Source organism: Accipiter gentilis, chromosome 28 (genome assembly GCF_929443795.1).
Source record: "Accipiter gentilis chromosome 28, bAccGen1.1, whole genome shotgun sequence".
Lineage (NCBI taxonomy): Eukaryota > Metazoa > Chordata > Aves > Accipitriformes > Accipitridae > Astur > Astur gentilis.
In genome coordinates this window covers 14,841,880-14,858,223 of record NC_064907.1, presented here as the reverse complement: position 1 = coordinate 14,858,223, position 16,344 = coordinate 14,841,880, and the positions used below count along the sequence as shown (strand labels likewise).

The 16,344-nt window shown below is 46.6% G+C and overlaps 1 protein-coding gene across 1 annotated transcript; it reads right to left on the bottom strand.

The window, feature by feature from the left end:
• Positions 1-442: 442 nt before the first annotated feature.
• Positions 443-14,570, bottom strand: DACT2 (dishevelled binding antagonist of beta catenin 2). Its single transcript, XM_049831289.1, has 4 exons — positions 13,969-14,570; positions 7,999-8,131; positions 6,278-6,565; positions 443-3,037 (listed from the first exon to the last, which is right to left on the bottom strand). The coding sequence occupies exons 1-4, from the start codon at positions 14,206-14,208 to the stop codon at positions 1,239-1,241; spliced, it is 2,460 nt and encodes an 819-aa protein (XP_049687246.1). The 5' UTR covers positions 14,209-14,570; the 3' UTR covers positions 443-1,238.
• Positions 14,571-16,344: the final 1,774 nt, after the last annotated feature.

Genomic DNA, 16,344 nt, shown 5'->3' with positions numbered 1-16,344 from the left:
AAATCACTTCATCAGTTTAGCAACCAATTCAATGCTTCACATAGGTGCCCTCAAATGCATTAAAACCACGTTATGTATACACAAATACATGTTTTAAATTAAGAGTGTCTTGTGACAAAATTGCATCAATTTAAGTGAGTCAGTTAAACACTACCCTGTCCTCAACACAAATACTGTTTTTAAATTCACTCATTTAGAAGCAGGTGCTGAAACAGGTTTCCTGAGGTAGAGGCTGAAAGGACCCTGGTTCTGACTGAGCTGTAGCAACCCTCTGAAAAATAAAAAAAAAACCCTCTCTGCACAGCGATCATGAAAACACAGACTTGTTTTGCCAAAGAAAGCTCCTCTGCATTCCTGACATAACGTTAAGAGTTCAGAATAATTTTCTTTAGACATCAGACAAGGACAATATTCAGAAGTACATTAAATAGTATTTATTGGGTTTGCAATTTCAGGGGCAAAGCTATAATCTCAGTCCCAGCTATTCACACACTGTGGCACATGTTCTTTCACCCATTCAACAAATGAACAATAACATGGAACATCATAAAGAGGCGGTTTGAAAAAAAATCCCTATACTCTCAATTTTGAAAACAGGAAACAGACTGAAGTCTTGTTCTCATTCACAAATACATTTACCTTCTTGATTAAAGATAGTATGTTTTTATGGAAGAACAGACTCATCCTCCAGATGTTTTGGAGAAGGTATGGGATGGCTGATCTGAAAGAAAGTAAAACTATGGAGAGCACTGAGAGCACTTTTCCGTACGAGCACAGTGACAGCTGGACGGTTAATGCAGGCTACAGGCTGCAAATAATTCCTCAGAAGAGGGAGGGATGCTACCAAATATGCAGTTGGGAAGAGCCCCTCTTCTTGGGAAGCCTTTGTGTCTGGGACTGATTCTGTGGGTGCATCTGGTCAACAAACCATCCAGAGCCTGCCTGTAAAATCTTATGGCAGAGGTTGTTTTCATTTTCACCATGGCGACCCTTCTGCATAGTAAAAAAAGGCAGCACACAATATACACAGATCCATATTTACAGAATAAATGGCAAAAGAGGAAATTAGATACAGTGACACTTATGTCCAGGCATTAACAAACAAGATCCCTTGTGTTGATTCAGGCGTTATTCACAGTTCCTTTAAGCAAGTCCTTTTCTCTGCACATGGGTTCTCTTGTTTTGTTAATGAGAGCCAGCAGGATGTCTCACTGTAAGAAACAGATGCTTGCTCTCCCTTAAACCATGGTCATGACCTTCAGAGAGGCAGGTTGGAATCTCCTAATCTTCTTCTTTAGTGCTTTTGAAGCTTTGATGCGACAGATTTTGGGCACTGGGGGAAGAGGCTTGGAAGAGGCCTGGACAGTCCCTGATTGTCTGACCGAACCTTCGGGCCAAATCAGCTCACTTTCATCCCCCTCGTCATAGTCAAGGGCAAGGCTGCTGCTGTTACTGCTGCCATCTGAATCGCTTTCACTGGACTCACTGTCCCCGAAACGGTTAGCCGTGAAATCACTGACCTCCCCTTCGCTGGTCTCTGCGATGGTGGAGTGAAAGAGGGAAGCACACTCTGCGGAGTACTCGGAGTGGTCTGACTCACTTTTGGCATAAGCTCCGTGGCGCTGGCTCTTGGGGCGAGCCCTCACGCTGACAGTGCGCAAGACACCAGCTCTCCTTGCTGGCTGCCTCGGTGCTCCTGCACCAAAGCTACTCGAGAGGCTGGCCAGGTGGGCCTTGGCAGAGATCTCCACTGTGGACTGCCACTTGCGCTGCTTCTTCTTGTTGGCTGTGTCTGCGCAAGCTGCTTCAAGGGAATACAGAGCGTTGGCAGAGGTTCTGTAAAGCTCTGGCCCGGGTGGCACTGTGGGGAGCCTTACCTTCACGGGGAACAGGCTAGACTCTGAGCACGACCTGCCAGTCACGTCACCAGAATACGAAGGTCTCCGCACGAGGCTCTTCGCTCCATGTGGTTTTTGGGGCTGATTCCACTCCGCAGGCAGCTTAGCAGCCCCATGGGACCCTCTTGCCTTCTCCATGCAAAAGGCTTGCTTCCCAGGCCGTAGTGCCTTTTCACTGTTCCTCCTCTTTATCTTCACCGCCTTTGTTTTGGAGCTGGCAAACTTGACCCGGACTTGGTGGGATTCTGCGGGGACAAACTGAGCATGAACAAATTCACCCCGTGCCGCTCGCTCATGACCCCCAGCGTTAGCCAATTTGGCAGTGCCGCACCTTTTGAGGGGCAGCTTTCTGGGTTGGATGGCTTTAGCATTCCAGGTGCCCGGGCTGGAGTCCTCCTGGCACAGCTGCGAGCAGGATGAACCGGACTCCACACTGCTCTCCGTCGCTTCTGCCAGAGGAGAGCCCCTTGCTGCTGCCTTGGCAGGATAGCAACTATTCACAGCTGATGGCTCTGCGTCAGACCGAGTGGATGGCTGTTCTTCATTCACACAGCGCACAGTCTCCTGCTGCTTGGCACATTCCCCCTCTGGCACCTCCCTCTGCAGCTTCCCTTCAGCTTTGTTACTTTCCAGAGAGCTCACTTGTTTTTCCAGCTGGCTACTGCTGCTGTTAATTTTCACTCCACCCGCACTAGGGGTTATAATGAGTCTCTGGTGCATTGTGGCTGGCTGGCTCTTTGTTGAAACCCACTCACTGGCATCAGCCCGATTGTTCCCTTTGCATCTCGTCAGCTGCAGTAATTTATTGATGTAACCCCCTGGCTTGGCCTCAGCGGTTGGCCTAGTCCGAATCAAGCTGGGACCTGCTGCAATAGGCATGGGTTTGCTGGGAGGAGCCTGGAGGTCTGCTTCTGGGGATGTCGCCACCAGGGAGAAAAGGGGACTTTGTAAAGCCACCGCATGAAGGGGGCTTGGGTAAGGATACACGTCGATGCCATTCTTGGAGACCAAGTCGTTCTGGAATTTGGGGTCCATGCTGAGCAAGGGCATGTCTCCGGCATGGCACAGAGGCAACAAGGATTTGGGATCTGTCTCTTTCTGAAATCTAGCGTCTGCTGGAATGAGTCTTTCCAAGTCACCTACACAGTGGATGAAAATAAATAACCTAATTAAATCACGGACAATTACATTCAAACTGGCTTATGCCAGAAGTGCCATTTCAGAGGGATGTGCTAGCTTTTACTAAGATCAGTAGCATGAATGAAGAAAATAGTCTCAGTCCTCCAAGATCTCTGAATTACTCCAAGGCTTTTATTCACCTGAGCATAATGGAGATTAGAATGGCTTTTAATGCCAATAATAAAACTCATGCCCTTGCAGGGAATTTAAACTGTGCTACTTGGATGAAAGTAAATCTGTGCATATATAAAAATGTTCCAGAATGTCACAGACCAAGAGGAACCCAGTCAACTAAACAAAAATAAGGGATCATTTTTATTTCTTAACAGAGAGAAAACAGTGAATCTGACAACTAGAAAGCCTGAAGCTGAATGTCACCTAGAATTATCCAATACAACAGATACAGTTTTTGAACACTTTCCCCCCAGGATAGGATAAGGACTTCCTCTGGATATATGACTATAACTCAGAAATTCATGAAATTTCCAGCATGCAGAGCCAATGGTATTTTTTTTTAAAGTAGTTAAATATGAATTCCAGCTTTTCCTCCAACCCTTTTATATCATGTGTCTTGGAAAAATCCATAGCACTCAACCACCTGCTTTAAGAGGACTTAAGCAGACTATAGGTTATACTGTTTCTTAACCTCTTAAATGCTGGAAGCTGTAGTTTTTTATTCTTTTGCATCTTGGTTTAGTAAGGCATTAGTAAACAGAAACACTCAATGTGCATGGGAGAGCCATTGAGACTCACATGTCCCATAGGCCAGAGTGACATGATTCTACTTTTCCTTAACCTCAAATCCAATGAAACCTCTTAACCAGATCTCTCATTTCATTTGATAACATTACCAGTTTCATCACAAGTAAGTAACTTCTTAGAGTATTTAATTCCAGAACGAAATATTGAGAGGTTTTATTAAAAGGCAGAAAATCAGGAATGCCATAATTCTTTGTGTGGATTTTTAAAAAATCAACCTTAAGGACGTAAAAGAATGGACTAAAGAATCTTTACTTTGAGAGAGAAAAAAAAATCTGAGGGTAACTACTCAGGCAGATGGGAGGCTCAGACCCTGAAGATGGCATTTGTGGCCACCAATTCAGATCTCTTAAATTTCAGAATACTGTCAAGGTTGCTGTAAGTTACACTTGACTGCTGCACCTTCCTCTCAGGAGCACCTCCTGTGCGCTGAGAGGACAGGCTGTATTCTTGTGTGAAGCAAGACAGTTCCATCCAGAGAAGTCATCTGATAGAGTGCTACGGTGCTGTGTTACCTCTAGTACCAAGAGTACTGGAACCATCTGGAGCTAGGTTGGATTTCTCTGTACAACAGTGCAGTCTTCAGTGCCAACAAATCCTCAGGGAACTGATTTCCTGGCTGCTTCATGCTACCAGGAAATCCAACCATCAAATCCATCCACATACTTCACTTACAGTGACTCTTTCTGTCCTGTGACAGGAAGCTTTTGAAAAAATTCAAAATTTGGCATTGTCTGCAGCGTCCTACCTAAGGCACTTACAGACCTGCTACAGCAAAGGTTGGGATGATGATTTCTCAAACAACGTATTTTCATAATGAAAATTCTTTAGGAAATTGTTGGCAGCGTGTAGTGGTGCTCTCTTGTGCAAAGAGACCAGGCAGGTGTCAAAAGAATGCTGTGCTTGTGGTGTCTCAGCAAGCTTTCTGCTTGCCACTGAAAGAAAAGGCAATTGGTTTGTACCTGCAGCTACCTGTGGGGACAAGCTAAGGAGAGGAAAAGAGACATTTATTCCCCTCTCCAAATGATGCTTTTCTGAAGTAACATGTTGCCTCACTTCCTGTAATGTGGTCAACTTTGCGAGCATTGTTTCTTCAAGGCTATACCCACTACTACCCCACTACTTATGCTTCTCACACCGGAGGAAGTAAGAGGCTGCAGCCAGGAAGAAGGGAGGTGGTGGTGGTGGAAAAAGGAAGGAGGACTGAAGGAGGTCTGTAGCCTCATTCCTGCACCCCTACTTAACATCAGCTATCCCTTTTTCTGCTAGTCTGCCTCCATATCCAAAAACCCGTCAAGCCCTGGGGGTCTTAGCAAAAGGTTGCAAGGCAGGAAAGTTTCTGATAAAACAAGAGGTCTGTCATCTGAACATGGAAGCCACAGATCATTAAGCTCAGCTCCATCCCCAGCCTCTGAGAAGCCTTGAGAAGACTTTGCTTTTATGCTGTTATTTAGCACGATCACTTCAGGTGTGTCTGCACAGATAGTTACAGAACAGGCAGTCTTTGCTTCTGCTCCAAGCAAGCTAGAGGTGAGCTAGCTCAGGTCAAGAAACTGTGTGAATGACTCCAGAGTAACATGGTACTTGAAATGATGTTCCCTACAGCTTCCCTGTTTCTATAATGGAACGGTCACACATGTGGCTGGGTCACCATATGAACTAACACAAGGTTGCTCTGAGGCCATGGAAGGGCCCAAAGTAAGAAGTGATATGATGTCACTTCACAGATGGCTAAACAAGAGATTTGGAATATTAATGGACTTGTCCATTTTGTCTAAAGGTATGATGCAAAGTCATGGTTGATCCACTATTAGGCTCATGACTGGTTCCTAGACAGTCAATTAACTTTTGGTGTCTCATATCCCTAACTGTACATAACAAATTATGAAAAAGAGTGTCATCTGAGTCCACACTGGTTTGAATATATACGGCAAGGTATATGTAAGTATTATCATACTCATTTTACAACAGATTGAGAAAACAGGCACTAGTCTGGAAGCGTCTTTTTCTCCTTAGATTTCTGTAAAATCGTTCTCAGTACAATGCAGCACCTCTAATTTTGAACTTCCCTTGCATTTTTCATACATCCCTGCATCTTCACACAAGGTGTTTCAAATACTGCAATTTTTCTGATTTCCCAAGTAGGTAAATTAAAAAAAGTATCTCAACATTCATTACAATTTTATCTCATGCACTTAAATATTCTTCCAAATCTAAATGCATATGTCCTCGTGCTTGTTACTGTTTAAAAGTATCTGGGTATGGAGACAAGTGAAAGTTGAACAGGAAACGGTTTAGCTCTGTGGTTTTGATTAATACTCACTTTGTGTATGGAAAATGAGTGCTATGTATTGGTTACACATTGGTATATTAGGTCCTAAAAGTAATAACCAGGATTCTGCCCTTCTCTTGAATGAGTATCCAGTTCTGCAGTCAATTACCTGTGGAAACTGGCCTCGGTCGGGACCTGGCAGGAGTCCCAGAAACGTCTGTGCTAGCCATAATCCGACATCCATCACTGACATAGGTTCCCTGCTGTTGGAAGCTGGTGGTGTGCACAGTAGTTTCATCTGCAGACTTGGGTCGGTAATCAAACACACTGAGCCTTGCTTTAGGGTGTTGAGAGCCAGGCAAGAGACTGGTGTGGGAGGAGGAGATGGACTCACTGTACACAGAGGTACAAGAATTGGAGAGCGAGCAAGAACCACCGTCGCTCAGGTCATAGAAGCCTGCAGAGTTAAAATAAATAGGAAGATATTTCTTATTTACAGTAACTAAACATGCTCTGTAGAAGAAAAATGCAAAGAATAAAATAAATCTTCTTTGTTATGTGCCACAGGCCTAAATTTACGATCACTTATTTGGGTAACTTTAGCAGAAGTATACTCTAATTCAACCACCTTTTATTGGGCTTCTGCATATTTACTTAGGCCCTGAGCCAGCTTGGCACTCACATGCATGCTTAGTTCTGAGGCTGGGATGGGGTGAAGTGTAGCATCATCACACCCAGTTCTTCACTGGAGAACATCTTTGGGGACTATTATGCAACTGGTGTAAAACAGGGCCATCTTATGCTGTTGTAACTTGTGCTAGGTGCATACAAGCACAGCTTGGATGGGAAAATAGAGTAAAAGTAGCCTGTGATCAGAGCTGCCAAGTCTGTGATAGCTGGAATGTCTAAGGGCAGAGAACGGAGGCTATCCTCCCTCTCCAGGTCTTGCAATCATTGCCAATTAATTATGGAAGTATTAAAAAAGGCTTGTATAAATTCAAGATAGGAATTTTTCTTATTCCTGTCCATATAAAGCAAACAGAAAAGGAAGCTGTTTCCTTTTGAACTGCGTGCATAGGCCTAAGCACACACTCCTGAATTTAGACACTCAACAGAAACTTGCACTTCGTATATCCACTCTGAGTACCAAGGCTGCAAATCCATATGCTGTAAATAAAAAAATTCTTTCCTTGTCTCACTAAAGACTAAATTCTGTTTAAAAAGCAATATTCCCATTGTCCCAGACTAGATAACAGAAACCGGTTTTAACAGGCATCCTAGCTATAAAAGTCTGTAGTGCAGTGCTCTCTGTGAACCAGACCAGAAACCTGAAACTCAATCTCTTTCTGTCCATGAGAGCGTTAGTCAACAAACTGTTGGGGTGTTTTTTCTCAGTGTCTTTTAATAGAGCTGTTTTATTGTTATGTAAATGATCAAACATTCACTTGGCCAGAGCACTGCCAAATCTTCAAAGCCTTAGCAAGGTTCAGGACACTTCTTGGATTCAAGCAGAGCACTGAAATGGATGTTGGTCTCGTTCACTTCTAGTAAGTACTCTAGCCACTTTGCCAATGGTCATTCTGCACTAGACAAGGTAAATAATTAATAAAACTGTCTCCTCCTCCTTCCATTTGTGGCTAAAATGTCCATTTTAAAATAAAAAAACAAATCCGGAAAAAAATACTGTTTGAGTGAATAAGCATTTTCTAACTAAATCAGGAAAACTCCTACCAGCTCTGTAAGTGTGCTCTACACCAGATGACTACTCTCCACCTCAGCCATGGGGCACTGTTTCTGACCAAACAATATAGAGAGTTTTGCTTAGCAGCTGACACCCTTCAGTTCTCCTAGCACCACAACCCTGGAAATAAACAACCAAGTGCACGTTACCTGAGCTGGGCCGGCTGTCGCTATCCAAGTATTCACTGGAGGTCTTGCTGACGTCCAATTTCAGCTCACTTATTCGCTGATCTAGCTGATCCAGGTGGCTTTTCAAGCCGACATCCTGTCTCCTCAAACGAGACTAATTCACAAGTCGAGGGAAGAAGGAGGAAATGAAGAATAATCATAGTTAGAATCTCAGCAGCAATGCATGAATTCAGGCCATCTGTGCTGGACAGATTCTGCTCTCATGAAGTGTTCTGCTTAGCTAAGGAATGTTGCAATTGGCTCTCTGTAATGAGACTGTCAAGTACAAAACATTCTGGGTTTTGGTATATATTGTCTTCTGCCCAGCTGAACATGATGTCAAAACTTTTCATACTGAATATACCTATTTTAAAACTTCGGGTTTTTTGTTACACCTATGGCAGGAACTGTACCTTTAAAGTGGATGGCAATGTTTTAACTAATTAACATACTAATATATGCACTGCATTTTGCCATACACTGCCTCTGAGCAGAGGATGAGATAAACGTTATGGATTGTCTGCATGAACTGTAAGATGCCGCCTGATGAAAGGAAACCGCTGTCTGTAAAGGCACCTTATTGCCACACAAAGTAAAGGCAGCATACTCATTTCTGTAAAACCCTTGGCTTTGATGACACGTCTTTATAGTTGAAAGGCTACACTGCATGAATTGCGACACCTACTTTGCTGAAATTTTTCCTTGCACGTCTCGTGGCTAGTATTTCCACACATTTTATGCAAGGAGAAGGTGGTATTTGAATACTGCTGTGAAAATGACCGTTTAAAATAAATGGGGTCTCAAGCTTGCGAATAATCCTTCAGAAGTCAGCAATAAGGTCCTCTGCCTACTGCAATCACTGACCAAGCTGATCTCAGCTAACAGCTCCCGCAGTTGGTCCCCCAGGGTTCGTGCCGTCAGCTTGGCGAGGCAGATGGCCAGGCATTAGGTACTGGCCAAACAACCACGGCTGGTTTCCGTCACAAACTTCTCACGTGGCACTTGGCAAATTATCTAGGCCCATTCCTTATTTAGGCACCTTCTAATTATATCACACTTCACCATCCATCCAACAGCACTTTACAGAAAGGTGGTCTCTTGAAGTTGGTTGTAAAGTTGTGCTCACAGACCTCAAGGGGCTGGGTTTCCACTTGGTAATGGCAAGAAAAACATGACTAAGATTCTTCTTTATGTGTACGTTTCAGATTTAAAAATACAAGTGGCAGTTCCAGCAGCATTTCCAGCCCCAAATATGAAAAAAATGTTATCTAGGTCCCTTGAGCTAATTAAAGTATCTGCAAAATTAAATGACATGCAGAAAATCAAAATTAGTATGTACACATTTTCAACTCCAGCTTCCTTGTGTTCAGATAATTCAGCTTTTAATATTTGCATTTTTAGGTTTCTCCTTAGCTATAAATACTAAAAGCAAGGAAAGCTAAGGTCCTAAGGCAATCGGTAAATGATTAGATACTGGGATTCAAGGAAAAAAGGCAGATGTCCCGAGTCTCATAAGACAACTGTTACAGCTGGTGATGCTGCTGAGATGAATGAAAAAAGTATTTCTAGTGTGCTTTTATGGGGAACTGGAGGAACATGTAGGACACAAGAAATAAAGCCCCTTTTTGTCAGTGTCACGCATCTAGGAAGGCTTAAGCTCAAGAGGCTCACTACAGCTTCCTAGGAAAACCCGTGGTGACTTTCCCTCTTCCTCTTTCATATAAACAAAAAGGAAGGGAAGAACTGGATAATAAAGGAGATTTTCTATCCCCTCTGAATGACGAATGTATGACCTCCTCAGTACTTCTTTATTTCCTTTATGGGGAAAAAGCAGAAACATGCCGTGCCTCCTTCAATCCCACCTACTCAGGAAATCACAAAGTTTTGTTTTCTCGGCTGGAATTAATTGCTTAATGATTAATGTTTTGCCAGCCAATCCCTCAGTCTGTGGTTTCTGATTAATGACAGAGAGGCCACAAGGCTCTCAGGTATTCAAAGATTATTTATTATACCTCCAGGTTCTGTCTGCGCTTTCACAGCATTTTAACCAACACACAATTTACATCATCGTTTTTAACCCTTTTATGGTGTCTCACACCACTGAGTTTTCATGTTTCCGGCAGACTTCGTAGCTTTGATCTTTCAGTTAACTCCTTCTGCACTCCAAGGCGAGAAGCATTCCTCAAACCATTTGGATAAGGATTACTTTTCCGGTGTGTTTGCTTGAGGTTGTTACTGCTCTAATAACCACACTAAGCAGCATCCAGAACAACAAACCCTAAACACACTCTTTCTCAATTCACAACATTAATTTTACATGAGACTAAACCTTGCAGGTGAAACCATCTGTTTGCTTTGGGCAATGCAGCTGTGAAGACTTCTGTACGCTGCACAATGCAGGACCAGACTTTCCAAATCAACTTGTACTATCAATGGCCTACAGTTTTGGGGAGCCAAATGGGGGATCTTGTCATAACACTCACTTTTCAGAAGGAAGAACACTCTCTGAAAAGCAGGTTCCTTTAAGTCAATGCAAATCGGCACCCCACATCAAGGTACCAAAACCCACTGGTCATACTTGACTGCTCTTCTCAGCTATTCACCTCTTCAGTTAAAGGGGGGGTTGACATTTATTGGTTGTAGATTAGCACCTGATAATTTTATTAATCCAACTGGATTTTGGAATGGACAAAAGATAGCATTAATCTCATCTAGCTGTGCACATCTAAAATCTATTCACCCTTGGGTATTTTTGTAACTGATGGTGCAAAGCAGCCAGTTTCAGAGGAGAATTAATCTCAGCTATCCCAGACCCTTATTCTACAGTGAGGTGAATTCCTTCTGGAAGCACCTCTTCCTCAGCTGAAAAAAAACTTTAAGTTAGTTTAAAATTTAAAAAAAAATTAAAAAAAATCCCTGGTTGATGAGATGTTTTCTTCTATTTAATACTATCTAAAGGGGGGGGGGGGGGGGATCTGTGCAAAATGCAGGTTACCAAGTGTTGGTTTTTTTATTTTCTCTTCAGTATAATGTGTCCCTTCTCACATTCTTATAACATCATGAGCCACCTGAAAGCTTGCAAAACAAAATAATTGGATTCAAAAGAAATCAACCAATTTTTATAAATTTGTTCTCTGAGGAAAACAGCTGAGAAAATACTGGATGCTGCAGCCTTAGATATCCATCTACTTTAACACTTAAAGTGTCACAGATTTCTTTCTTTCTATTAGCCTGAATTTGCACCTCTTCTTTTCCCTCTATGTCACCATGATATCATTTGGCCAAGGGACTAGTTTAGCACCTTTGGGATCACTGACAGTAGATGGCATCACTTAACTCTGCTTCTCTTCTTCTACAGAGACTTGATCCTGCCTGCACCGTGCAGCTGCCAGACAAGCTTCTGGCCACCAAAAAAAGCCACTGGCTCGGGCGAAAAAGGACATGACTGCTAAGGGCAGCAGAAAGCCTGCAGCCTTGCTGCCTACAGCAGACTGCTGTAAAGGCCAGCTGCTGGCTGTCGCTGGTACCTGTTGTTGGGTAAGAGACTGGGATACTGGAGTGGCATCCAGATGTAGTCCCTACAGCATTTGACGGCTCTGGCTCTGCTCCACTCATTCCTGCTAGAGGCACTCGACTCCTTAAGGGCACTGTCTCTGCTCTTCTGTTCTCACCTCACCATTACAGAAGAAGCCTGGCTTGACTCTTTATCTGCCTCGTTGCCATTGCTGAGACGCCTTGAGCCAGCTCCAGCTGATACACCTTCCCCATTCTATATTGCAAGGACCAAACTTTTAATGAATTACACCATGTCCATGCTAAAGCCCAGGACTACAGCCCTACCTGAAACTTGGATCAAGACACACTGCAAGGCAAAGCTGCATTTACATTGTTAATGAGTTTCTCAATCTGAAAGCTTATAGAGCAGCAATAACATATGCGATCGTCCATGGGCCAAGAACAAGAACGATGAAGAGGTAACACTCCCTGAGCAATGCTGTGCTTTGCATTTTCTGTTGTGTTAGTTTTAACTTAATATCCTGTGATCACAAATTTTCAAGGGTTTTGAGTGCAGTAAACCGCTCATGAGTCACTGAGAAACAGTTTTCAGCCTGTGGTCGCCGAGTTCGTAGGATCTGTGGACTACTTCTAACAGGACTGTGAAAAGCCTGTTTTCAACTGGGTTTACTTTGCTATTTAGCAACTTTGAGGTATGCACCTCTACTCAAATATATGTCTGCAATTTGCAGGGGAAGAAACCAATAAAGGTACCAGGTACGCCACTCTGAAAAGCTTCCAGCAGCCACAGGTCAATCAGAAGGACTTTGTATCACTACTCTAAGCATTTGCACAACTGCGTTTTTGCTGAAGAACCTTCTCCTGGATTTGTGTAGTTCTGAGTCATCCCTCTCAAGCGTTTTGAGTACTTCCCTCCCAGGCACCCCCAGCAGACACGTTGCCCATAATCGCACTGGCACCTACTGGCCAAATCCATCCCTCTCCGGCCGTGTGCTGAGTTACTCTCAGTCCTCCCGGCTCCTGCATTTCTAAGGGCAGCAATTAAGGCCAATTTTTTCTCCCATTTCAACGGCCAGTTTCTCCCACGTCCTTGGAAAGACTTGCAAGGTGCCAGTAAAGTCCTGACAAGCTACTCTTCTATTCCCATATTTTATTCGAAAAATATATAAACAAATGAGTAATTAAAGCACAACAGCTGACATGAAAAAAGAACAGTCACTATGGCCAGAGGTCATTGGATGTTTCTGTTAACCCAGTGGTCCCAGACACGAAATAAATGCCTTCAATTCCTTTGTTTAGTTAAAAAAAGAAAGAAAGTAGAGCCATTAATTAAAATTATCAATGACAGGCAATCAAGTGGTTGGCAGTCCACTTGTCCTGCATTTTTTACTTTAATCAAGATATGCCCGCTGCTGTGTTTTCACATGTGGTGGCTAGGTTTCCCTGAAGGTTAAAGCCAATTTTATTCCCAGATACTGCCTGATAAAGCTGCCTCCGGGGAGCGAATAACCGTGCTCTTTTCACACCTGATTGGTAACTGGTGGCCAAGCCTTGCACCAGAACAGGGAGGGAAAGGGCTCTGAATTAAGCCCGAGTCACCGAAGTGTGTAATTGCCCATACTAGAGATTAAAGCCCTTTACCCTTTGATTGTTGTCTCACCTATGAAACTCGTTTCAGCCACAAGTCAGATTTTATTTTTTTTTTTTTTTCTTTCCCAAAGAACCCGTGCGAGCGGCCGGCGTGACGCTTCAAATACAAGGCCTGGCATTCAGTTATTCCTCTCTTTTGATCACACAATCCACTGCAAGAACAAAGTACTCCTAGCTCAGGAACCCCTTCGTGCCAGATCGACTCCCACCGGCGGACAACGGCCTGGGCGCACAGAGGTGTACGTACACAGAGGTGTAAGTACCAAACCCCTGGGCGCTCGGCCTATTTAAGCGCATCTCACTCTGTGTGCGTCGACCCCCTTGTTCAAAAGGCTACTGCCGTTAAGGGCCGAGCGCTGCTAAGGGCGATACAGGTACGGCCGAAGTTTGCCACCCCCGACGGACGGAGCCATGCCGGGTAAACGACTTCTCCTCAGCGCTGCGCCCGGCACCGAGCCCTCCGCCAGCGCTTTACGCGTTTTCGGGCGGGGAGGGGAATGCGCGCCCAGGTGAGCCCCGCCTGAGGTAAAGAAGCGACCGTTACAGCGGCGGCCCCAACGAGCAAACCCCGGACCCCTCCGCCCGCTACCTGCCCTCGGCGGAACGGCCGCGGCCCCCCTGACTGCTCTCGGCTCCGAGACGGCTCCGGCGGGAGAACCGGGTGTCGGCGGGGCGGCCCGGCCCGGCGGCGCTCCCCTCCCGCCCGCCGCCTCACAGGACCCCGGAGGCGGGAAACGGGCTCCGCGGGGGGAAGGCGGGGGTCCCGTCCCGACCCCCGTCCCTTACCAGCTGCTCCTTCAGGGCGGTGAGGGTGGCCTCCAGCCGGTGCTCCTTGCCGTGGGCGGCCAGGGGCTGCGCTCCTCCGCCCGCCGGCGGCCGCTGCGGCATGTCCAGGGCTGCCCGCACCAGCTCCCGCTGCTTCTCCCGCAGCACCTGGAGCTCCTGGAGGCCGGCCAGGGCCGCCTGCAGCCTCTCGCCCACCCGGCCGCGATCCCAGCCGCCCGCCCGCGGGGCGCCCAGCAGCATCGTCAACGCTGGGCCTCGACACCGGCCATGGCAACGGGGGGGCGGCGGCGGCGGGGAAGCGGCGGGGCTGCTCCCGCTCCGGGCCGTGCCTGCGGTGAGGGCCGCCCGCCCCGCTCCGCGGCCGGCGGCGGAGCGAGTGCGGCGGGGCCGCGGCGGCCCCTGCGGTTTTGGAGGAGAGGTGGGGACGGGGGAGGGAAGGAAGAGAAGAGGGCTGCGGCTCCGGGCAGCGCCGGGACCACCTCCCGGGGAGGTGGAGAGGAACCGGCGCCCCCGCGTTCCCTCCGCCCCGCGTGGGGGCGGCCCCTGCCCGGGGCGAGGCGGAGCGGGGTGGGGGGGGCAGCCCTCGCCTCGTCCCTCGCCCCGGCGGTGGGGACCGGCGCCGTGCCCGCCGTCCCCGGGGCGAGGGTGCCCATCCCTGGGGCGAGGGTGCCCGTCCCGGCCGGGAGCGGACCCCGGGGACGCCGCGGAGGTGGGAGCCGGCCCCTCGCCGTGCTGCGCACAAAAATGCGGGGCGAGGATGCGGGGCGGCGAGAGCTGGCAGGTACGATGTCTGCCGGGCAAAACGGAGGCCTCGGAACCCCGTCTCTTCCCCTCACTGCTGATGTTTCCCGTAAGGCTGGCACTCCTCGCCTTGCTTTCCAGAAGCCGACCGAGATGGGACCTAATTGCACAAGTTTGCTCTCTCGTACCGAATCGCTGAGCGTCGTCGCTTTGGAAGCGAGACAGAGACCTGTTTTGCGAGGTCAGGCTGTGGCTCAGCCTCCCCCCCGCCCCCCGAAAGTCATTTGAAGGGCTCAGGATTTGCTTTAAATGAACACACAGTCATGGAAGTCCAGGACCACGGTGCTGGTGCTACCAAGAAATGCCTGCGTTTAAAGCTCCCGAGGGAGGCAGTCGGTCAGCAAGGCCAGCACGTGCAGTCCGTGGTGATGCAGACGGGGAGAAGCAGCCCTGATACCAAGAGTCTGATGAACACAGTGGAGACCGTGCTACAGGAGACTGATTTCCTGCTGCCTACGCTGAAATGGGAAGCATTTGGATCCCACAGATCCTGAGCTCACTGTGTGCCACGCTCAAGAGATTGAAATAATTTCAGGAAGGGTGTATGATTCTCCATGAAGCAGTGAGCACACTCACAACCCATCTCTTTGTGGTTACCTTCTGTTCACCCTGTGGCGTTATCTTTAAAAGCTAGCATACTTCAATTTGAATGCCACTTGACTTTGTGCTGGCATACAAGAGTTGGGTGAGTGGGAACCAGTTGCTCTGTCATCTGTTCTTCAAGTAGCCTTCTTTCAACACCATGTGTGGGTGGCCGTTTCTGCAGCGGAGCCGGCAGCAAGCCCAGCTTTCCCTGTAGCAGTCCCTAGCTATAGGAATGTCAGAAGCACTACAGTAATGTCAAATCCAGCTCCTGCTGTGGGGTGGGGGGCAAATTATTCATGTGTTTTTTCACCAAGTCCAGTGCAACACATTATTTGATAGTCCCAGCAGGTCCAAGCCTTGCTTTCACCACATCGCTTTCAACAGTTTTCATGTAGCTTGAAGAGTTGAGAACAATATTTACCCTGCAGAGTTCAACTATGTCAGAAGGCATCCAGAGAGGTCCTATTCTCACAAGTCATGCACAAATAGTCACACAGGTCTCCAGCTGCAGATGGAACTGCAGGAACAGGAATGACTGATGGTTATAGCACTACAGTGCTTAGTTAAAGTGTATGAGGTATGACATGTGTGAGATCATCTAAGGCACGTTTTGGTGTTTGTTTGTTTTTTTTTTTTCTCTTTAATGAATATATGCCTCTGCTTTTCTTCCCCATTCCTCTTGCCAAACTTCCCTGTGCAGAGCAATGCCTCAGTGCCAGGATGACTGAACTCTTCATCTACAAGGTGGAAAGAAAAACTAAGTTCAATACTGAGATACTCTTGAAGGTGCTGGCAAAAGACAGCATGAAATGCTGTTGCCTCTCGGATGGAGGATGGCAAAGAACCATCAGTGTGTGGCATCTGGCAAGAATCTTGCAAAATGTCAATGCAGGTATGAGGAGCTGAAACTTTTTTGTAAATCACTTGGCTTGGCACTTGTTAAAACAGACATACAGCGCAGTTTCTTATTTTATTCAAGCCATGTTCTAA

What these genes read in the sequence shown, in the direction of transcription:
- DACT2 (XM_049831289.1), bottom strand. Translation starts at nt 14,208, where the DNA reads ATGCTGCTGGGCGCCCCGCGGGCGGGCGGCTGGGATCGCGGCCGGGTG. An exon ending in CCGCCCTGAAGGAGCAGCTG is followed by an intron (nt 8,132 to 13,968) that starts GTAAGGGACGGG and finishes CTTGTGAATTAG; the next exon opens with TCTCGTTTGAGGAGACAGGA. An exon ending in ACCGAGGCCAGTTTCCACAG is followed by an intron (nt 3,038 to 6,277) that starts GTAATTGACTGC and finishes TCCACTGTGTAG; the next exon opens with GTGACTTGGAAAGACTCATT.